The 24,913-nt window shown below is 39.0% G+C and overlaps 1 protein-coding gene across 2 annotated transcripts in view; it reads left to right on the top strand.

Annotated features, from left to right (window-relative positions):
- The window catches only part of LOC144497459 (receptor-type tyrosine-protein phosphatase F-like), a 469,757-nt gene that overhangs the window by 380,371 nt on the left and 64,473 nt on the right, over nucleotides 1-24,913 (top strand). For both annotated transcript variants that reach the window (XM_078218748.1, XM_078218747.1), the window contains one exon: nucleotides 10,204-10,301. In XM_078218748.1, the coding sequence (XP_078074874.1) occupies nucleotides 10,204-10,301 (98 nt within the window). The remainder of the gene's footprint in view (nucleotides 1-10,203; nucleotides 10,302-24,913) is intronic.

Raw genomic sequence — 24,913 nt, 5'->3', positions numbered from 1 at the left:
AAATGTTTAGAGCAAGATTACAAAACATCATCAGAGATGAGTTAGAGCATTTTAAAAGAAAACATATTGCTTATTTATGTTCTAAATCTTCACAAAGAAAGCTATTTTTGTTCTCACCATCACTCTCAAGCTGCCTCATTCACTCGCTCACCCCAAACTGACTTTTCCCAACTTCAAATCATAGGCATGGAGGGAAACTAAAACTATGAATTAATTGGAAGAGTTTAACTTTAAATCTCAAAGGCAAATATCCTAAATTATATTCCTGTGTGCTTGTTCCTTAACATAATAATCCTAATTACATTTTTTAATACTAATGATTGCTGTGACCATCAGTAACGTGACACCAGCATTACTTCTGGGCACAGTAAGAAGTCTCACAACACCAGGTTAAAGTCCAACAGGTCCTTCATCAACTGCTGCTTCATCAGGTGAGTCACGTGATGAAGGGACAGCGCTCCGAAAGCTCGTGCCACCAAATAAACCTGTTGGACTTTAACCTGGTGTTGTGAGACTTCTTACTGTGCCCAACCAGTCCAACGCCGGCATCGCCACATCATTACTTCTGGGTTAGTGAATAAATGCCAATGGTCACACGAGGATGTATTGTAAAGTTAAGCAAACATATAAATAATTTTAAGGTATTTGGCAGTAAAATCCAAGCACTTGGGACAAATAACAGAATTGCAATGTTAAGAATTTGTACAGTTGAAGGAGGTCATCATGCCTGGCCCACTTGAGGTTCTAATTCTGCCTGTTGTCCTAACAAATACTTCAATCAATAATGTGGAGGACTTAAAATTATTTTTACCTATGTGGATTACTATAACTGCCTAAATATCATACTTACATGAATAAAATTGATTGACCAAATAAGGCAATATCATTCTTTTTTACATACACTTGTCTGGCCTCAGGAATTTTGTACGTTTTTTTCCCCATTTTAAGTTTTCCGGGTCTCATGATGAATGTGCACACCGTTCTCCAACTGAAAGCCGTCAAGTTATCTGATTTCCTAACCCCTCCAAGTGGAAGTATTGAAAATTTATCTCGCTTCCTACAGGAGGGTGCACAGTCTCTGCTTAGCACCTCCTGATGTCAAAATTGAGATCAGGAGCTCACTATGTTGGGAGTTGTGGTTGAAAGCAGTGTGATCATGAAAGATCTCATAACGTTCATACTATTATGAACCAGAGTGGTTAGCACTGCTGCCTCACAGTGCCAGGGACCCAGGTTCAATTCCAGCCTTGGGTTACTGTCTGTGTGGAGTTTGCACTTTCTCCCCATGTCTGCTTGGGTTTCCTCCAGATGCTCCGGTTTCCTCCCACAGTCCAAAGATGTGCAGGTTAGGTTGATTGGCCATGTTAAATTGACCCTAGTTTCAGGGGAATTAGCAGGGTAAATGTGTGGAGTTACGGGAATAGGGCCTGGGTGGGATTGTGGTCAGTACAGACTCAATGGGCCGAATGGCCTCCTTCTGTACTGTAGGGATTCTATGATTATTAGGGTCATCAATCAAATGATCAATCTGGTGAGTTTATAATACAAATCTGGGCCCATTTCAGAGAACCATACACCTGTGTTCTATGGTCATTTTGTTTCACAGCAATATTGAATATTTTGCTCAAAATTTTAAGACATTGCTTGCTGATCACATTGTCAGAGAATAACTACCTTCCCTGCATTTTAGCAGTCAAAGTGTTAACATATGGTGGTTAAACTCTTTTCAAAGGGTTGTATAGCATGTTAACATTCATTAATATGGTCTCATGGACGGAGACAAAATCCAATTGTTTCACAGTGACAGTGAGCTGTGTTTTGCAATGAACTTGCTTCAGAAAAAAATTAGGTGTCAGCCCAAAAAAATGAAATGTCAAGTCTTAAATTTCTTTGATTACAGAATGGTGGAACTGAAAGCAACCTCAGACAAAAGGTTTTTGTAGTCAAAACATCTCATTAGTTTTTATTGTACTGTCTGAGCTATGACTTGGCAAACAACTATTTCTTTCACCTTAAAAATTGCTTACCAGGGACTTTGAAGTTGGAAATGACAAGTATAAATGTCTTCTTTGTGTACGTGTATTTATAAGAACAACAGAAGAATTATTGAAATAGTTCCTGCCTGACTTCTCACATACTTCTAGCTCAGTACTGTATTTGCCAAGGTTAGGAATGTCTGTACTGTCCGAGAAAATGTGACGTTTTCTGTTGCTTTATTATGTTTATACTGGTATACATTACAGTACACGAGTCAGCACATGCCAGATTATAGCATTGCACACTCAGTTTGAACTTGGTTTTGGAAATTCTCTGATAACAGATTATTTTTGTGGGCTATTGGAATTGATAACAAAATACATGTGCATTGATGTGTGCAAAGAGCTACCCATCTGGTTTTGCCTGTTTGTGAAATGGTCACCAATTTGGCGAAGTGGACCCATGCCAATCTGAACTTGCTGTATGAAAATGTTCCTGAGTTAGAGAAGCTCCTATCCTTATTACAATTTAGTTCCCATTTTCTTTATCCATTCAGTGCAATTGTTTTAATATTTGGCATATTTGTGCATAGTCATTGAATGTATTTTGAGCTACCCAGGGAACTGCCTGTTCATTCTGTTTTTCTCTCTCTAAGTACACTCAATCTATCCATGCTCACCTAGGAAGGTCAAACTTCTGTTAATTTATTTCTTAGATCCACAATGCTTCTAGTCAACATTTGATATTTATTTTGGAATGAATGATGCTTAAGGGGATATTTATGATACTTTACAGTTGACCACACTTGAAATATCTTGTCAGTTCACATAAATCATGTCTACAGAACAATTTCTCAATAATCTTAAGTAATGGATGATGGGTCGGGGTTATAGCTTAAAAACTATTTCCATTGTATTTTACCTCATATGGCATTTTGCCAAGTTAACATAGATACTTTTCATGGTCTGATTAAGTTGTCACATTTGTGTCAATTAACACTCTTGTCAACATGAAGTTCAGGAGTTTGGCAATTTCTCCATCAGTAGAATAGGGTGGGGAATATACCAGTTTCTATTGTGCATTGTTGTTTTCAGAGGTAGCATTATTCAGAAAGGAACATTATATTTCAGAAATTATGAGATTCTGCCACTGCTCTAGTAAGATGCATAGGTTACGTTGGGAGCTAAATAACCAGATCTGTAACCTACAGACGTTTTGTCTTACAAGTTTATTTTCCTCCCCTTGAAAAATAATTTGGCTAATAACTAATATGTTTGTAATTATATTAGTCCCAAATTATTACCTATCACTGCATCAGTACTTAGCCAGACCGTTAAATACTTTTGTCTTTATATTTTCTCCTTCCTTATGTTTATAAACCCTTCCAATATTTTAGGTGATGATTTTGATTGCATAATATTTGAAACAACTTGAATTGATTACATTTTCAAAAAAAATCAAGGGGGAAATGAAAAAGCGAAACTGAAATATATAAAGTAAAATCAGAGATTGAGTTGAAGTAGTCTAAAGAAGCCTAAATCTAAACCATTAATTAAATGAAAAAGCTGACTTTAAAAATCTGTGACGATAACTGCAATAAAAATGTGTAACGCTTTTGTGCACAAGTCATGATTCTGCCCATTTGCAGCACTAGTTAGGCTCCAGTCACTTTTGTTCACTCCAATTATATTTACAAGTAATGCCTCAATATGCATGAGGTAATAGCCTAACCTTTGACATTTGACTTTCCTCTGTCATGCTGCCTGTTTCAGTCAGACATGTTCTGTTGAATCAATAGACCTAGAGCAGCTGGGACATCCACAAAAGGCATTGTTGGTTGATAATCATTTTTTTAAGCTGTAGGCAAATTGAGTAGTAAGGAAAGATTTTACAGGGCTATGGAGGAAGATTGTGGAAAGTGTGATAGTTCCACCAAAAAGCCAGTACTTGCATAATGGACCAAGTAGTCTTCTGTACTATATCCTTCCATAATTCTTTGATAATGAGGTAAACTATTATAAGAATATCATATCACTTTTAGTCTTCCCACTAGAGAGCAAACTTCATGCTTTTTGTGTGGAATAGATTCAAAGTATATTTATTGGATAAAGAAGTGAGTTTGTGCAAACTAGATTTGTACCAAATATCCTTTACCACCCTATCCTCTTCAAGGAGGCTTTCAGTTCTCATTTGTGTAATAAAGGTTGCTCAAAAAATGCAAGGGTGGGGCATTTGCTTCCTTGATCTTATTAGATTTACATTGTGACATAGACCTACTCATCTGTTGAACTTGTGTTGGTTAGTCGTAAGAAAAAACATTGTCATGGCATGAAACTGTAGGATGATAATTAAAAGAAATATTTCAACAGTCTGAAAGACTGCCTAATTGGCAATCGACATAATGATCTTGCAAATGAGGGAAATAACAGGTGAAATTGGCATTGTGCAGTGAGATTAGCAAATAAGCAAGATACCAGTTAAAATTAGCATAATGCCATATAATTATCCTGTTCAAATTAAAGTCACAGTATTACACTCCAACCAGCCTGGATCTTTCATCTTAACATCCCAAAGTTCTAGTGTGAACATCTGGTAAATAAATGATTTGATCGCCACTGTTATCAAACAATGAATCTGAACATCGCCACCATCATTACACATGGTAGACAATTATATTGGTGCATGAATCATGTGTTTCAAATAGTATGATTGCTTGTGTAACTGGTTTAGAAAAATCACTAACTGCCTGAATTATACAATGTTACATATCCTTGAACTGTACAGGGTTAGACAGCTCTTGAAGATGAGGACACTCAGAGAGTAGATGCCTAAAGGAGATGCTGGGAGGAATTTTTCCGTCGCAAAGGTCTGTTGACCTCAGGCGGGATTTTCTGGTTTCAGGGCCAGCATGGCCAGAAAATCCCACCAACTGTGTCAGAGGCCAGTGGGAAAACACCACTACAGTACTTAATTTTAAAAATCAGGCATTATGAGAATGGGGCCAGCAGAAATTTGAAAAATGTTTTCAGAAAGAATGGGATCAAAATTATTTTCAGACCTATTTGACCTAATTTAAATACTGGTCTTTAAATTTCACATTTAAAACAATGCACTTTAGAACATCAGGCACATGAATCAACCAAGGGACCACATGATAATGAATAACTTACTAACTTAAAAATAGTATCTTGGAATATGGTGTTGATGAGATGTGCCCACTGTACCTCTAACTGCAGTATTCCTTTTCACAGACTAACTTGCATAATGGCCCCAGTAACCAGTTTGATATGATATGTCTTGGTTAGAAAAAACAGATATGTTAAGAAGTAGCATTTTTCCCAAAAGCTGAGCTGGTTAGGATTGATCAGGAGTGCCAAGCACTCCTGCTCACTAGACAAAACAGCTAATATACCCAAGAGATACACGTGAGCTGGACTATTCCAATATCCCACTGTTCCTCCTATCACCCTCCCCTCCAAAATGAAGAGCATGCTTGGATAGGTTATAGGAAACACTAACCAATGAAACTCAAAATAATCACTATGACATCAGAGATTTAACATGAAAATTGTACATTAGATGGATATTTTTCTTAGTAAAGCAGGCTTTATTTTGCATAACTGCATGGAAGATATCAAAGTAGAATGCAAAGCAGCATCTGTATTGTTAAGTTTATTTCTTGGTTTGTTTTTCTTTTTGTATTGATGCTCTCTAAAACAACGATAATATACTCAGGGGTTCACATAGAGTCAAATCTGAGTGTGACCAAGCACTATAAGGTATATATTATATACAGTATATATTAACTGTAGGGTATTCTTTCAGTACTTTTTCACCAATAATAATGCAAAAACACTAATTATATTTTCCTTCCTTTTACTTGAATAATGTGTTTTCGAAGGTTTATGTCAGTTCAAAAACTAAAGAGATAATAATCTTTGGTACAGCAGGGCTTGGCGTTTCAACTGCCACCATTCATGTGATGAAAGTGTTCCAAGTCCGAGAGTTAGCTGCTCATATTTGAACCCTCTGAGTATATAACTGTTCCTTCACCTATTTAACTCTGAGATTGGTCTCTTGTCCTCTGGTTAAAGCTAATTTGTTTTCTTCCCCCTTTTTAAAAAAAAATGTTTCTGCCCCATTTTCTTCACAGGTCCAAGTGTCCCCAGTTGCCCAAACAACTCAAGTTAGTTTAATTGTCCTGTGTCTTTTCTGCATTTTTTCTGTATATTTCTTCTTGCTCTGCCATGAAGATCATTTTTGCTCAAAGAAGCTAATCTCAGTTCCAATTTAACTAATTGAGCAGTATCCCCTTTGGTTATCTACACAGCCTCAATTTCCATGGTATATGTGTGTATTCCAAAGTTACCATATTTACATTTAAAACTAAACATAGTTCTCTAAACCACCCAATCACAAAACTTGTTGCAAAATATTTTGGTAGGCGCACGAGCTGTCAAAACACTGAATTTCTACTTTGAGGGTCTTTCAACTTAGGAATAAAAATGACCCCTTTTGAGTTTTAGGAAACTGGAATTTTAATTTACTTTGCAAGTCCAATGAATTTATGGCCCTAACAACTATAAAGCCTCTTACCATTTCCACACAGCATTTCAAGAGCCTAGAAAATAAATTCCAGCTTCATGAAATCGGAACTGCTGAAAACAAGATTTCTTCTAGAAAAAAATAAAACTGGATTCAATTTGCCTATTGCTGCCTCTTAGAAGCCTGTTCCAATATTCCTTGTAACTATTGCAAAAGGAATAATTAGTGCAAAATGGTCAATCGCACTTTTTAGAACATTGTGTTTCTTATTTAAATGTAGTTATAAATTATTGGCATTGCATTTTCTGAATTGCAATGTTGAAAGCAGTTCGTCTTTGAGTATTCCTCCAGAGTTTCTGAAGGAAGAGAGTCAAAACTGCGAAACACAAATTGAGTTGTAATGAAGGTAGGAGAGTCAATCTCCACTAGTCTTAATGGATGCAGTTAAGACTATGTGAAATATTTGCAATGGTGGTGTATATTGACTAACCTATTGCGAAGTAGTGTTCAGTGGTATGCTTTAAATATGTAAGTGTAGAACAGATAACTTTTGATTAGAACTTAATCTATTTAAGCATCCCATCTGTCTTAGTGTTGGATGTATCCAGTTATTTCGGAGTGGAATTTAGCTTCATTTTCTGATATCAATGTATCTTCTAATAACTCCTAATCTCCTGATGATCATGCTTATAACTGAGATCCCTCAGTTATAGTTGACTTTCCGAATAAATGCTAGAGAAAGAAGTCTATGCCAGAATATTGGTGCAGTGATGATATTCTGCCATTAGATGGCACATGTGATTTATTTTTGTAATTTTGATTTTTTTCATACATTTGTAAAACATAGTATCATAGAATCACTATAACTTTATCATTTACCAGAAACTGTTCACTCCTAGCACAATTAATTTGTTCTGCTTCAAATGCTCCCATTGCTTCTTTAAAATCTAACTATAAGGCTCATGTTAATGTTATTGTACAAATGCCCAGTGGCAGTTTCGCATCAATTTTAACCAGATTGTCCAATTATTTTCCCTCTTGTGCGCTAATACAATATCAAATTTCAGCTCAGCCCCTATCATAATACACCAGAATTGAGAATTTATATGATGCTGACAATCAAAATTACAATAATATCCTACCATATAATGGCAAAATATTAGAATATTAGATTTTATTCTAATGACGCACTTTTGTTATATGAAAGCATAACGCTTTTGAAACCTTTTTAAAAGGCTGTTTAATGAGTTTATCCTGTGATGTGATCGATATTTTAACTGATCGATCGTATCATAGATTGCACTGTTAGAACAACATTACTGTGCCAATTCAACCTCCAAGTTTATGAAGACTGTTAATTAGGCATCAAAAAATTCAATCTCTGTATATGAATCGAAAGTGAGCTTCATAACCCTAGATGTTAGTGGCAACCAAAGCACTCTATTCCTGTGGCGTAGCTGGTCTGAATCCCATTAGAGATTTGATCTGTTTCATTTTGGTGGAGTGTTCATAAAACGCATGTTTGTGAGCCCTCTCTTATGAACTGCCAATCAACTATTTTGAGATGACAAATTATACTGGAGATATTTTTAACCTTTTATTATGCTTCATTTTGTAATCATTTCATGTCTGACTTGCATATTGGCATCAGCCAGACTGTAACAATGACCCTGGCCTCACCAACACTCCAAAATGAAATACAATGATGTAGAAGCGCTAAATTCAGATTTTGATGCAACTTTCAGGGAAAATGACAGCAATGTTTCTTCATGGAAAGTGGAAAAGCCATAAAGAGTACCTGTATCATAAAATGATTAGTGCATGGATTTGTGGTGACATCAGAAAGTGGACTTTGAATCCAGGAATACCCGGTCTATGCAAGTCACCTTGAATTGCTAACATGAGAATTTGGATGTGACTGTTATAGTGACAGCAGCCATCCTTTTATTGAATAGCTAATGAACTAAATTATTCAAACAAATAGCTTGACACCTTAATGTCTGGTGGCTAGTGAGCCTTCCCTAGTGTAGTTTCTAAATTTTATTTAAGCATATGTGTAAACAGAAAAATTGGCTGGTAGATAAGTTTGTGATGACAGAGATGTAATAATCAAACAAAATAAAAACTAAATTGCACTATTCTTGATGCTAAAAAAATGGTACAGGCCAGGATTTTGTACTCAGTGACTAACCTCATCTCTTATCTCAAAGAAAGTCTCACTCAGAGATCTATCAATCTCTGTGGGGATTGTGATAACTCTTGCCATGTGGTTGATTTTAGCGTTCTTTAATGGGGATTCCAAGCATGGAGTTGAAGTGATGTTGTCAAGCATGCCAAACTAACAATCCAATCAAGGAATTCCCAAATAGCCAACCCCAGAAATGAAAAACACAAAATCAAATTACCCTCTAAAAGAACAAAATAAATATTGGGACATACACATGGGATGAAGGTAGAAACTGAAATATCATGGAAAAAATGGAAAAAGTTATTTTAAAAATTAGTTTTTAAAAAAATCTAATAATTAATCATGTTGGAGTCATTTAATAATCCTTCACAAATATAAAAGTGTTTTTTGGGGGGGGGGGGGGGCAAATCTGTTGTCCAGCAAATTGTTATTACATGGGTCGCCATTAAAATCCAGTGACACCTGATTGAACAAGGTGTAACATTATATGGGGTTTCTGACAGCGATGTGAGAGAGGAAAAGTGGAAGTTTTCACCATGTTAACTGATTTCACTGATTTGCCACTTCAGGCGATGGGGTGGGGGGGGGGGGGGGGGGGGGCGGGTTGCAGCATGACCTGCAGCAGGGCAGAGGGTAACGTATCACATCTTCAGGATTGTTGCATTAATCTGCTCGTGTGCTAATTCCTGAATGCTGACAGTTCATTTTCAATGTTCAGGCCACTATATTTATTTATCAAAATTGAGTGTTCGGAACTGCTGCATCTTCTTCCCAAGGACCAATAAAGGTCAATTTGGTTGCCATTGAAAGTATTATTTTTCATTTTAAATCAAATTTAAAAATCACTTTTGATAAAGAATGTGAGTTCTCAAGTAGTAGTCTTAATTCTAGTGTGCCTGTTAATTGCAATGGTAATTTTTTTAAATGTGGAAGCGTGAAACAAAAAATTCTATACCTTTTTCTCCACTCACCCACCTGCTCAGTGACTTAAATGATTAATACTTTTGGAAAAGACAAAAGTCGCTAGTAAGAACTCTTTGGGGTGTTTTTGCAAGATTGATTATCCCATTTCCCTCTTGAAACAGAAACATACACTATGGATTTGACTATCAACTCAGTCTGTGTAGATGAGAAAAAGGGACTGCTGCAGTTTTTAACAGCCTTTACTGTCCTTCTCATTTAAATCTGCCTTTATCATCACTTTTCTGTATGTAACCACATATGGGCCGCTTAGAAACTGTGTGCTGTGTGATCAGTGACTGTTGCATCTGAGCATGTTCAATAGAGAACAGTTTCAACCATACAGTTGTAAAAAAAATCCACAAATTTTGGCGCATGTTATATTGTAATTCCAGTGTTTTTGGTAATGTCACACATAACCTTTCTACATGCATAATGCATATGTGCTTTTAACACTTATTCATTTTATTTTTTTTAAAGTTTCCATGTTCTGTAATTATATTTCACTGACTTTATGACTCTTATTTGGCTAGGCATGAGGGACCATCCACCAATCCCCATCACTGATCTTGCTGACAACATTGAAAGATTGAAGGCCAATGATAATTTGAAGTTCTCACAGGAGTATGAGGTGGGTTGAGCTTCAAAATACTAGTATCTAGCCAAACGTTTTCTTCACTTTAAATATATTTTTAGCGTGCTGGAAATTATCAGGTATTAAAAATGGAATGTTTATTTCTTGAACTCATCTTTTGTCTCAGGAATTCCCAAGTCAGATGCACTGCAGAATTTTCTCTAATTATTTTGACAATATGTCTCAGACTTAGATCGGTAAGGAAAACAATTCCAGCACCCGTGAGAGAATTAAAATATTAAATCCAAAAAATTCAACAAATGAATCCTATTTATATGCCAGCAAGTTTTTATTCAAAAGGCTTGTGTCACATTAACTGTAATAGTTACATGAACATAAATACAGGTTGCAACATTTGTTTGTAACACTCTCATGAAATTGAACTCTCTGGCACCACAATTTGAATTGTGTTGTGGCAGAGCTTGCTATCAATTTGAAATAGAACAACTTAGTTTGAATCATTATACAGAGCAACAATTACTTAATTAAAACAAAAGCAAAATACTGTGTTTGCAGAAATTGCTGGAAATACTCAGCAAGTCAGGCAGCATCTCTGGGGAGAAACTGAGTTAGTGTTTCAGAACTATTCTGATGAAAGGTCATTGACCTGAAACATAACATCAAAATATGATTAAATGCAAAGTTACAGGAGATTTCTTCTTCCCCAATCATAACTTATAATCGTATTGGATGAATCAATGATGATATCCCCCGAGATCTGATGAGCGCTTCACCAATAATTGGTACAGAGTGGGGAGAAAACATTCAACAAATATATTTTTAGTTTTTAATTATCTTGGCTGCTGGGATTATATGCCTTACTGTCAGATAGTATGTATAAAATTCAAACTTTAATCCAAGATCCTTCACAAATTAGGATGGGTGAAAGAAGTGAATTTTGAAGAAAGAGGTGAAGAGAATTAGGGGAGGATTCCTGATGACAACAAGATGGTTGAGGCCTCCTAGAAGCGAAATTAAGGATGGGATGCACAAGAGGCCAGGTTCAGAGGAAAGGAAAGCTGTTGATGGTTTGTATCATAGAATCCCTGCAGTGTAGGAGGAGGCTATTTGGGCCATTGAGTATGCACCAACTCTCCGGTGGAGTATTTTACCTAGGCCCTATCCCTGTAACCCCACATATTTACCCCACCAACCTACACATCTTGGGAAACTAAGGGGCAGTTTAGCATAGCCGATCCACCTAACCTGTGCATTTTGCACTGTGGGAAGAAACCAGAACACCTGGAGGAAATCCACGCAGTCATGGGGAGAATGTGCAAATTCCACACAGTCAAAGAACAGTACAGCACAGGAAACAGGCCCTTCGGCCCTCCAAGACTGGAATTGAACCCAAGTCTCTGGCGGTGTGAGGCAGCAGTGCAGAGCTAGTAAAGGTCACTAAGAAAAGGAGGAACAAGGTCATGTAGGGAATTCAACACAAGCTTGAGAATTTTTAATTAGCTGCATTTAGGGGACCAGCAACAATAAGGACATGGAGAGTGGGACTTCGTACCGAATAGGTAATAGCAACAGTTTTCAATGAGCTGATGTTTATGAAGTATGGAACAAGCAAGGATAGTATTGGTCTATATAGATGAAGTTAACTATGATTCTCTCTCCACAGGTACTGCCAAACCTGCTGAATATTTCTAGCATTTTCTGTTTTTATTTCACATTTCCAGTATTGACAATACTTTGCTTTTGTATTGGAATAGTCATGTTGGGAGGTGACAAATGATAAGAATTTCAATAGTAAATGAGCTAAGGCAGAGGTGAGCAAAGTTTCAACGGTGGAAATAGGCTCCTTTGCAGCTGAGATGAGGAGTGCGATCTTATGAAAAAAATTCGAAGTCCAGAACGAGCATGAAAACAGGAGAGTTTAAGATCCTTTTTTCCGGCAAGTTCAAATCTGGTATCTTATGCATTCAGTGCATAAAAAATGCTGAAAACTGTTTCTTGCCTGTAGGGGGAGTGTGTGAGGCTTAAATCACCAGAAAGCTGGCTGAGAGCAGCAGAGGGCACAATTGCTGTTACACAGGCTCTGCTGCTTTCAGCCAGCCTCCATGGCCCTAAACTCAGAAAAATAGACAAGGTTCTAGGATCTAGGTAGAGGAATAAAGAAGATTGACAACAAGAATGTTGTCATTCAGCAATTCAGTTCTCCTGACGTTTCTGTCTTTGGACTTCTCAACTGTTCCAACTAAGTTCAACAAAAGGTTGAGTTGCCGCACCATATTTTTCTACCATACACTCTGCAGCTCTCTGGTCTTTACATTCACTTTAATGACTTCCGACCTTAACTATAGACCCATTATCTCTCTAGCAGGAATACTTGGCAATGCAGGATATGGCCAGGTACTTTGGGTGGAACCTCCTGTCAGAATACCATTCCAAAATGCATAAAGAAATATTTTTTCTCGCTTCACTTCCTCTTAGCATTCCTTCTAGCAGTTTTACTTCATACTACAGACATGCAGCTTTATATTTCAGTCACACTCATCTGAGTAAGATTATTATTTTCACTAGAATCGGGAATAGAGAAGTATACCAGTGGGTATTAAATACTGTTTTGACTGACCCCTGATCTGTTTTGCTTGTGCCTCTGGGAAGTCCTTGAGAGATATTTGTATTTTGAAATCACATTGTATCATCATATTGGCGTTGTCGGATTCATTATAAAGAACGTTTTTCAACTGACTGCTTGAGAGCAGGTTACATTTTCAGTTTTCTCAATTTTAATGTCACAGAATCTCAGAATTTGTACAGCACAGAAAGAAGCCATTTGGCCCATTGTGTTTGCATTGGCTCCCCGAAGGAGCTTTTTAGCCAGTGCCACTCTTCTGACTCCTGCCCAAAGCTCTGCATCTTCTTTCTTTCTTAGATAATAATTCAAATCCCTTTTGACTGACTCAAATGAAGCTGTCTCCAACACACTTGGACAGTGCATTCTAGATCCTAACCACGCTGTTGTGGAAAAATGTTTCTCCTCATGTCTCTATTGCTTTGTTTGGCAGTTATGTTAAATCTGTGCCCTCTTGTTCTTGATCCTTTCACCAGCAGAAGTTTTTTTTTTCATCTACTCTGATCTGACAAGGCTGCTCATGATTTTGAATACATCTATCAAATCTCCTCTCATCCTTCCTAAAGGCAACAGTCCCAACTTCTCTAGTCCAGGTTCCTCATCCCTAGAAGCATTCTTGTGAATCTTTTCTGTACTCTCTCTGATGCCTTCACATCATCCCTGAAGTATGCTGCCCAGAGCTGACTGCAATACTCCAGTGTTCTAAACAAATTTAACATCACTTCCTGCTTTTGTACTCCAAGCCCCAATTTATAAAGCCTAGACTGCTGTATGTTTTATTAATCACTGCCTCAAATGTCCTGTCACCTTCAATCACTTACACACATATACACCCATGTCCGTCTGCTCCTGTGAATTTTTGGAATTGTACCCTTTATTTTCTTTTGTTTCCCCTCATCCTTGCTACAAAAATGTATCACTTCACACATCTCTGAATCAACTTTCATCTATCACTTGTCTGCCCATTTTACCTACCTTTTGAAGTTTTATAATCTACACAATCTTCTCACAGTTCACAATGCTTCCAAGTTTCGTATTATCTACAAGTTTTGAACTTGTGCCCTATATACCAAGCTGTAGGTCATCAGTATATATCATGAAGGGCAAGAGTCCTAACACAAAGCCCTGGGAACTCAACACAACATATATATGAACTAGGAGCCAGAGTAGACCAATTGACCCCTTGAGCCTCCTCTGCCATTCAATAAGATCATGGCTGATCGGATTGTGGTCTCAACTCCACATTCTGCCTATCCTGAAAGCCTTTGACTCCCTCGTTAATCAAGAATCTATCTGCCTCTGTTTTAAAAATATTCAATGGCTCTGTCTCCACTGTTCTGCCCTCAAATGGGTGACCCATTATTTTAACCTGTGTCCCCTAGTTCTAATCTCACAAAGGGAAATGTCCTTTCAGCATTCACCTTGTCAAGTCCCCTCAGATCTTGTATGTTTCATTCTTCTAAACTCCAATGGATGCAGGCCCAACTTGTATAACCTTTCCTCATAAGATGGCACCCAAATCCAACATATCAGTCAAGTCAACCTTCTCTGAATGACTTCCAATGCATTTGTATCCTTTCTTAAATAACTAGTCCAAAACTCTGCACCATACTCCAGTGAATCTACTCCATTCCTCATTTTATGACTGATTCTGGCCTTGGGTGACTGGGTGGAGTTTGCACATTCTCCCTGTGTCTGCATGGGTTTTCTCTGGTTCTCCAGTTTCCTCCCATGGTCCAAAGATGTGCAAGTTAGGTGGATTGGTCAAGCTAAATTGCCCCTTAGTGTCCGAAAATATGTAGGTTAGGTGGGTTAGAAATGGTAAATGCATGGGGTCACCGGGACAGGGTTTGCGAGGGGGGGGGGTGGTGGCAGGCAGGGTAAGATGCTCTTTCAAATGGTCAGTGCAGACTCCATGGGCTAATGGCAGCCTCCTGCTCTGTAGAGATTCTGTGATTATATCTTATACTGAGCTATGGATCCCAAATGCAGTTTCCCTTCTCGCCGTACGTAGGATATTGATGACAGTTTCAACTAAATGATATTCCAGATTTCCAAATTCTTGAGTAATGTTCTGCCTTTCCTTCTCTTAAAAAAATTGTATTTTTATCTGCAATTTATTTCCAATAAATTGTTAATTTCACCCTCGATTTTTCCCTGCTCGTACCAGATCATTCTTTGGCCTGTTCTGGGCTTTTATTGATGCCAACTTAATCTGAAAGCCCATATAAGTGGTCATTCTGCAAATGCCTTTAACATAGCAAACATCCTAAAGATTTTCACAGTGGAATTGGGTGACAAGCCAGTAAGAGAGAGATTAAGAGATCAGGCAGGAAGTCTGAAGAGATAAATTTTGAGAAGAGTTCTAAAGGTACAAAGAGAAATAGATGGGGTAAAGATTCCTTGGGAGATTGGTCTTGATCTCTGGAGCAATGAAACTGAAGGTTGGTCCATGAACAAATGATATAAAGGCAAGAGGCAGAGGGATGTAAGGACAGAAGACTCATAGGAGTGGGGCCTATGGTAAGAGGTTGGAGCTTGAGGAGCTCCTAGAAGTAGGTTGGGCAAAAGCCTTCAAGAAATTTATAAACCAGGATGAGAACTTTAAATTCATTGGGATAATGTGGAGCCAGTCAAGCTTACAGAGACTGAGGATGACATAAGTGACCATGCAAAGGAGTTTGAGAGATGAAAATGGGGAAGTAGAAAGGAGGATCTTGCAATAGTGACAAAAGCAGGTATGAGGGTTTCAGCAGCAGAGTGGCTGTAAATAAGCTGTAGAAGTGGGCAATATTGTGGAGGTCTAAAGCTCCATTCGAGATTGTAGGTTGAACATCCTGCTCTGATTCTGTCTGAGAATTTTTGGGGAAGGGAATGCAATCATTGGCAAAAGCCAGTGAAAATACCTTTGGTATTACTGATGCAGTGCTGGAAAAAATTGTGATTTATCCAGGATTTGATGTCAAGCAAGCAGTCTGACAGCACAAGAGCAGTTGAGAGATCAAGAAAAATGCTGGAATGTGTCCAAAGATGTGCGAGTTAATTTGATTGGCCATGCCAAATTGACCCTAGTGTCAGGGGGATTAGCAGGGTAACTATGTGGGGTTATGGGAATAGGGCGGCATTGTGGTCGATGCAGACTCAATGGGCCAAATGGTGGCCTCCTGCACTTTAGGGATTTTATGACTCTAATCATAGGGTTTCCATTATAACAGAGCCTGATGTCATAGAATAGACAATAAAGCTCTATTGTCCATGTTAAAGTAGAAATTTGTCTTTGGTTTCACCTCCAGTATAACATATAATCATACAGTCATTTAGAACAAAGAACAATACAGCACAGGAACAGGCCCTTCGGCCCTCCAAGGGGAGGATCATGATGCCTACCTAAACTAAAACCGTATGCACTTAGAGTCTGTATCCATCCATTCCCGTCCTATTCATGTACTCGTCTCGATGTCTCTTAAATGCTGCTATCGTACCTGTTTTCACCACCTCCCCAGGCAGCACGTTCCAGACATTCACCACTCTCTGTGTAAAAAAGTTTTTTATTCACCACTCTCTGTGTAAAAAAAAAACTTGCCTAACGCATCTCCTCTAAACTTTTCCCCATGTACCTTAAACCTATGTCCTCTAGTACTTGGCTTTTCTACCCAAGGAAAGAGCATCTGACTCCGCTCTGTCCATGCTACTCATGACCTTGTAAACCTCTATCAAGCCGCCCCTCAACCTCCGTCATTCCAGTGACAACAAACTGAGTTTATCCAACCTCTCCTCATAACTAATACCCTCCGGGACCAGGCAACATCCTGGCAAACCTCTTCTGTACCCTCTCCAAAACATCCACATCCTTCTGGTAGTGTGGCGACCAGAATTGTACACAATATTCTAAATTAAGCCTGACTAAGGTTCTGTACAGTTGCAGCATGAACTGCCAATTTTTATACTCAATATCACATTTTCACATTTGTAGTCATTCTTGTCATTTTCACAGCACCAATACAACAATGAGAATAGTTTAAAGACTGAGTATTTCATGTATACCCCACAAATATAACACATTGCACCCTGCCATTACAGCATTCACTGCAATTGAATAAATAAAAACAATGGATTGAGTTCATTGTCAAGTGGAACATTGTCCAGCAAATATCACTCGATCAGGCAGAGGAATAATAAGTATTTTTTTAAATAAACTCTCAAACGTTTTGATTATTTGGCATTTTACTGATTATCAGTGTACCTCTGTTTTACGGCAGAGAATATTTGCCCTGGAATCCCATATAACAAGTTGTTAAAGGTTTTCCAGATGCACTGAATTGTAATAAACTATTTTTATGCATCAATAGGCATTACAGTGATGCTTTTACTGTGCGCTGGCCCAGCAGGATAAGTCAGTATGAACTGACTACACTGTGTGGTGTTGCAATGGAGATGTAATTATTGGAATATGTAGGTCTATGTACCTACTGTGTCCGAAGCAGTATAAGAAATTCAACAAACAAGCAGATATATGTGGACAGCGTTACCAGCTAAATAAAATAATTTCTCAATAATCACCCACATAATACACTTTATTTTCACGTAAAGTGAGCACAAAACAGCTGTAAATTACGGAGGTATTATTCGAATGCCTGAGAGGATGTAAATTTCCACACAAGTTTATGAATCAATCAGACATTAAGGTGTGTTCCTTACAATACCACATTTACTTTAATTTTAGTATTTTTCAATTCACTAGCTCCAGGATGATGATATAATGAATTCTTTATCCTGCTTCTGAATACATAGCTTTATTCATAATAAAAATAATAAAAAGCAGATTTCCACTCCATCCTCCTCATTTTATAGTTTGCTATTTAATCACTTATTGCTTTACTACAAGAGTCTGAACAAATGTTGACTTTATCTACTCTTAAAACTGCCTATTTTTAATCTTCTCACCAAAAACTTGAAGTTCATTGACATTTCTAGAAAAAGAATTTTGCGAAATTATTTTCAGTGATTATGAGCAAATATACTAGGACTTTGAAATGACACAATTGAATAAGAAATATAAACTTTTACTTGGCTTGAAATTCCTCTGCTATTTTAGATCGGGTGTGAACCTATTTCTCTTGAACAGGTTAAAACTTCTTCTAAAATAGTGGAGAGAAAACACAAACAATCGAGTTTCAGATTTATTATCAAAAGTGTGTTTTTAAATTTAATTAAGTGGTTAATTAATTTACAGTTTTTTTTGCTAGAGTGCAGAAATAATAATAAAGTCTCTATAACAGGTTCTTTTTCATTTTTGTCTTGGTGAGAGAAAACTTACAAGAATGACTACAAATGACAGAAAATGTGATGGATTTGTTTTGACCTCAGGGTACTGATGTTCTTTTAGCTGTTAGTTACTGCAACCAAATGTGACAGTAACAATGTATACATTAGACTTGCTGAGGATCATGTTGTCAACAAATACATTGAATGAATGGAGGGATGACAGTGGCGTGCAAAATTGCAGTGTACAGAGGGCGATAAGTGTTGTGTTGGGGGTGAAATATAGCATGGATAGATAATCGGCTAACTAACAGGAAACATGCAGAGCAGGAAATCCTGCTGCCGTTTACGCTGGTGGGATCTTGCAGTCCCGCCAACGGCACATACTGCTGCAGGTTCCCCAGCAGTGAAGGGTGTGCTGCATGGGAAACCCCGTTGACCATAAGATCCCGCCACCATTGAGCGGTGCACCGCCTCCCACTGTCGTGAAGCACACCATGGAGGGGGGGAGGAACTCATCCAGGAGTCAGAATAAAGGGTTATTTTGAGGTTGGTAAACTGCAACTAGTGGAGTACCATAGGGATCAGTTTTGGTGCTGTATCAGTTTCGATTCTGTATTCATGAGTTTGATGAAGGTACAGATTGTATTGCATTCATATTTGCTGCTGATAAGATAGGAAACTAAGTTGTGAAGAGGAAACAAAGAATCTGAAAAGGGATATTGATAGGTTAAATGAGTGGACAAAAAATGACAGATGGAATGTAATGTGGGAAAGTCTGAAGTTATCTACTTTGGCTGAAAGAATAGAAAAACAGAATATTGATGAAATGGAGCACAATTGTAGAATGCTACAGTACAGAGCCATCTGGGTTACCTTGTATATAAATCACTGCAAGTAATTACCATAGAACCCCTAGTGCAGAAAAGGCCATTTGGCCTATTGAATCTGCACCAATTCTTCAAAAGAGCATCCCATCCTTGGCTCTTCCCCTGACCTATCTCTGTAACCCCGTGCATTTACCAATGGCTAATCCACCTAAGCTTCACATCTTTGAACTGTGGGAGGAAACGAGAGCACCCAGAGGAAACACATACGCACACACACAGAGAACTTGCATACTCCACACAAATTACACCCAAGGCCAAAATTGAACCCGGTTCCTGACATTATGAAGTAGCAGTGCTAATCTAATTAGGAAGACAGATGGAACATCAGCCTTTATTGCAAAGGGAATGGAATATAAAAGTAGGGCAGTCTTGCTACAGGGCATTGGTGAGAATGCATCTGGAGTACTGTGTACAGTTTTAGTCTCCTTATTTAAAGAGGGATGTACTTGCAATGGAACCAATTCTGAACAGGTTCCCTAAGCTGGTTCCTGGGATGAAGGAATTGCCTTATGAGGAAAGGTTGTGCAGGTTAGGCTTATACTCACCAGAAGAATGAAAGATGATCCTATTGAAACATGTAAGATTTTGAAGGGGCTTAATAGGATAGGCACTGAGAGTTTGTTTCTCCTCATGGAGGAATCAAGAACAGGGGGCACAGTTTAAAATTGAGTCACCCCTAGAACCATAGAAAATTACAGCTCAGAAACAGGCCTTTTGGCCCTTCTTGTCTGTGCCGAACCATTTTTTGCCTAGTCCCACTGACCTGTACTTGGACCATATCCCTCCACACCCCTCTCATTCATGAACCCGTCCAAGTTTTTCTTAAATGTTAAAGGTGACCCCGCATTTACCACTTTATCCGGCAGCTCATTCCACACTCCCACCACTCTCTGCGTGAAGAAGCCCCCCCTAATATTCCCTTTAAACTTTTCTCCTTTCACCCTTAACCCATGCCCTCTGGTTTTTTTCTCCCCGAGCCTCAGCGGAAAAAGCCTGCTTGCATTCACTCTCTCTATACCCATCAAAATCTTATACACCTCTGTCAAATCTCCCCCTATTTAAGAATTTTTCTCTGAGACTCATTACTCTGGAATTCTCTTCCACCGAGAGCTGTGGAGGCTTGGTCTTTGAATATATTTGAGGCTGAGTTAGATTTTTGATCACCAAACTGTAAAACTAGTCACTTGGAGATTCATAGGAATGTGCTGGTGTTTAATTGACCTTCTGTCTCCTTTCCCTGTGGAAACTAACTGAGCTTCATTTGGTTTCCCCATGTGGTTAGAAAAGTGAGATCAGCAGCTTTTGGAGCAGATTGTAGGCACGGACTTGCCTGCAGCCACCTATTCTAAATCATTTTAGGATGGCTGAGAAAATGGAGCTGTTGCCGACGAGATCCTGGAAAAAAACAAGAGTTATAAAAATTTCAGCAATGAAACAAATCATTTGGGCCATTGATCTTGCACACGCCGCTGCTGTAATCTAATAGTTTAAAAATGTTTTTTTCTTCTCACATGTTTAGCAAATTCCACTTGTACATTATGATTGACTTGGCTTAAATAGCCACTTAGAATGCAATCCTTATTCTAATTTCCCACTGAATTTAAACAAATCACAGATTGAAGACATTTAAAATGCCAGAAAACGCTGCAAAACCAACAATGTAGAAATGGGGCATTTAGCTCAACTTTGTTTGGATTTAAGCCATGTTTATAACCTACATGAGCCATCTTCTACTCTAATTAAAGTGCCCCAAGGTACTTAGAAATTTACACTGATTATAGGCATTGCATTTTTAAAATCTAAGAACATTTTTGTTTGAGAGAAACCTGAAATTTTAATTCTGTTTCTCTATCCGAGTTTGCTGCCAGATCTGTTGAGTGTTTCCAGCATTTTCTGTTTCTATTTCTGATTTCCAACATCTGCAGTATTTTGCCTGTGTATTATGTTTTTTGCTTGGCTTTATTCCAACTTCTCTAATTCCTATTTTGGGAAAGAAAGAAATGGAAGACTTGGATTTATATTGAATTTGTCATGATATAGAATGTCTCAAAGCAGTTTAAAGCCAATTTAACATTTTTGAAGTGCTGTCATTGTTGTAACTTCATAGAATCATAGAAACCCTACAGTGCAGAAGGAGGCCATTCGGCCCATCGAGTCTGCACCGACCACAATCCCACCCAGGCCCTACCCCCACATAGGCTGAGTTAGATTTTTGATCACCAAACTGTAAAACTAGTCACTTGGAGATTCATAGGAATGTGCTGGTGTTTAATTGACCTTCTGTCTCCTTTCCCTGTGGAAACCCGCTAATCCCTCTAACCTACACATCCCAGGACTCGAAGGGGCAATTTTTTTTTTTTAACCTGGCCAATCAACCTAACCCGCACATCTTTGGACTGTGGGAGGAAACCGGAGCAAACCCACGCAGACACGAGGAGAATGTGCAAACTCCACACAGACAGTGACCCGAGCTGGGAATCGAACCCGGGACCCTGGAGCTGTGAAGCAGCAGTGCTAACCACTGTGCTACCGTGCCGCCCTTGGGAAACACGACAGCTAATTTCTACACAGCAAGTTGCCATAAACAGCGATGTGATAATGACTGGCTAATCTGTTCTCTTGATATTGATTGAGGGATAAATATTGGTCAGGGCATGGGCAATAACTCCCCTATCAGTCCGATAGACGCTTTTACATCACCTGAGAAAGCAGACGGGGACCTTGGTTTAAGGTCTTGGGAACTTGCTGTGTAGAAATTGGCTGTCGTGTTTCCCAAGTTACAATAATGACAACACTTTAAATTGGCTTTAAGCTGCTTTAATATCTTGGTTTAGACAAAAGTCAGCATTCCCTCAGTATTGCACTGGAGCACTTGCCTTGATTTTTGTGTTCCATGTCCTGGAATGGTAATTGAACTAAACTTTTTGACTCAAATATGAGAGTGCTATGAACTGTGCTTTGAATGGCAGAGATAAATTATTTTTGTGGAATTTCCAGACTAGCATCAGATTTTTTAAAAATCCTTTTGTGTGATGTGAGGATCACAGGCAAGTCTAGAATTTGTTACCCATCCCTGATTGCCCTTGAGAAGGTGGTGAGTTGCCACCTCTTTTGAACTGGCGCATCTGGTGTAGGTACGCCTACAGTGCAGTTAGGAATGGAGTTCCAGGATGTTGACCCAGCAACAGTCGAAGAAAAATTGATATTGTATACGTTGTGTGGCTTGGAGGGGAACCTGCAATTGGTGGTATCCCCATGAGTCTGCTGCCCTAGTTATTCTAAATGATAGATATCATGCATTTGAGAGGTGCTGCTGAAGAAGCCTTGGTGAGTTGTTACAGTGAATTTTGCATATTGTATACAATGTTACCATTGTGCGTTGGTGTTGGGGAAGTGAGCCCTTAAAGTGATGAATCGGCTACCAATCAAATGGTGTGCTTTCCTCACGGATGTTAGTGGACTCGCCAACATTAAGGGCATTTAAATGATCATTGGATAAACATATGGATGATATTGGAATAGTGTAGGTTAGATGGGCTTTAGATTGGTTTCACTGGTCGGCGCAACATCGAGGGCCGAAGGGCCTGTACTGCGCTGTAATGTTCTATGTTATCAAGTTTTTTGAGTGTTGTTGGAGCTGCACTCATCTAGGCAAGTGGAGACTTTCCATCATACTCCTGACTTGTGCATTGTAGAAGTTGGACAAGTTTTGGGAAGTCAGGACGTGAGTTAGTCATCATAATTCCCAGTCTCTGATATGCTCTTGTAGCGACAGTCCTTCTGTAGCTGGTCCAATTCAGTTTCTGGTCAACAATAACCACCAGGGTGTTCATCGTGCGAAACCAATAATGATGATGTCATTAATATCAAGGGGAGATGGTTAGATCCTCTCTTGTTGGAGATGGTCATTGCTTGGCACTTGTGTGACACAAATATTACTTGCCACTTAATCAGCCCAAGCCTGAATGTTGTCCAGCTCTTGTTACATATGGATGTGGATTGCTTCAATCCCTGCAAATGGTGCTGAATGCTGCAATCATCAGTGAACATCCCCACTTCTGACCTTATATGGAGGGAAGATCTTTGAAACAGCTGAAGATATTTGGGCCTAGAACAATACCCTGAGGAACTCCTGCAGCAATGTCCTGGGGCTGAGATGATTGGCCTACAACAACTAAAACCATCTTCTTTTGTGTGACGAATGTTTCTAAACTGCTATAGTTCCTTGATGTCGCACTCAGCCAAGTGCTGGCTTGATGTCAAAGGCAGCCACCTCCCCTCTAGCGTTCAGCTTTTTTGTCCATGTTTGGACCAAGGGTGTACTGAGGTCAGGTGTTGAGTGACTCTGGTGGAACCCAAACTGAGCATCGCTGAGCAAGTTATTACTGTGTAAGTGCTATTCGATAGCACTGTCAATGGCACCTTCCATCACTTTGATTGAGAGGTGACTGATTGGTCAAATTAGATGTGTCCTTTTGGTAGACAGGACATACCTGGGCAATTTTCCATAATGCTGTGAAGCTACCAGTGCTGCAACTGTATTAGAACAGCAAGGCTAGCAACTGGTTTGAATTTTTATTATTTTTTATTTATTAGTCACAATGTTGTCAAGCTCTTGTTGCATGTGGACATGGGTTGCTTCAATCCCTGCAAATGGTGCTGAATGCTGCAATCATCAGTGAACATCCCCACTTCTGACCTTATATGGAGGGAAGATCTTTGAAACAGCTGAAGATGTTTGGGCCTAGAACAATACCCTGAGGAACTGCTGCAGCAATTAGGCTTACATTAACACCGCAATGAAGTCACTGAAAATCCCCTAGTCGCCTCACTCCGGCGTCTGTTCAGCTACACTGAGGGAAAATTTAGCATGGCCAATGCACCTAACCAGCATGTCTTTGGACTGTGGGAGGAAACCAGAACACCCGGAGGAAACCCACGTCTGCACAGGGAGAATGTGAAACTCCACACAGACAGTGACCTAACCCGGGTCCCTGGTGTTGTGAGGTAGCAGTGCTTGCCACTGTGCCACCTTGCCACCCTAAGCATAAGTCAATACGATTGCCAGAATGTTGTCAGCCTTTGCCATATCCAGTGTTTCTTTATAGCACGTGATGCTGACATTTGTAATGCTTGGGATCTCAGGAGGAAGCTGAGATGGTTCAGCCACTCTGCATTACTGACTGAAGGTTCTTCAGCCTTGTCTGTTGCACCAATGCGTTGAGTTCCCCCATCATTGAGGATGGGGATATTTGAGGATCCTCCTCCAGTCAGTTGTTTAATTGTCCACCACCATCACGTCCTGGTGTGGAAGAACTGAGGAGCTTAGATATGATGCGTTACTGGTGGGATTGCTTAACGCTGTCTATCACGTGTTGCTCCCACTGTTTGTCGCGCACGTAGTCCTGTGTGGTAGCTTCACCAGGTTGACACCTCATTTTTAGCTATAATTGGTCCTGCTCCTACACAGCACATCATACCGGGCCACCTTTTGTAGCCAGTCACTAGCATTCCATACAAGTCTCGCCACAGTGTGACTGATCTGTTGAGACTTGGAATAGTAAGCAGCAAGCACTCAGTTTAGATTAAATCTTCAAGAACCAGGTGCAGTTCATGTTGAGGTTTGGTGCTGCAGCATACATGATTGTTATTTTGTATCTTTTCAGGGAAGGTTTGCATCTATGTACAGTTTGTCATTGCCAAAGTTTGCTTGTCCAAGTTTACATGTCCATGTACAGTTTAACGAATCTGCTTGACAGTTTACGGTTTAAGGCACAAGCTAGCAAAGTATTTATTTTGGCACGACAAATTTCAATATTATTTCAAATGACAAGATCATAAAAGTACATATATAACAAGCGGGAATATAGAATTAT

This window comes from Mustelus asterias, chromosome 8 (genome assembly GCF_964213995.1).
Source record: "Mustelus asterias chromosome 8, sMusAst1.hap1.1, whole genome shotgun sequence".
NCBI lineage: Eukaryota > Metazoa > Chordata > Chondrichthyes > Carcharhiniformes > Triakidae > Mustelus > Mustelus asterias.
Note: the sequence above shows the minus strand (reverse complement) of the source record. Positions and strands in the feature narration are given on the sequence as shown.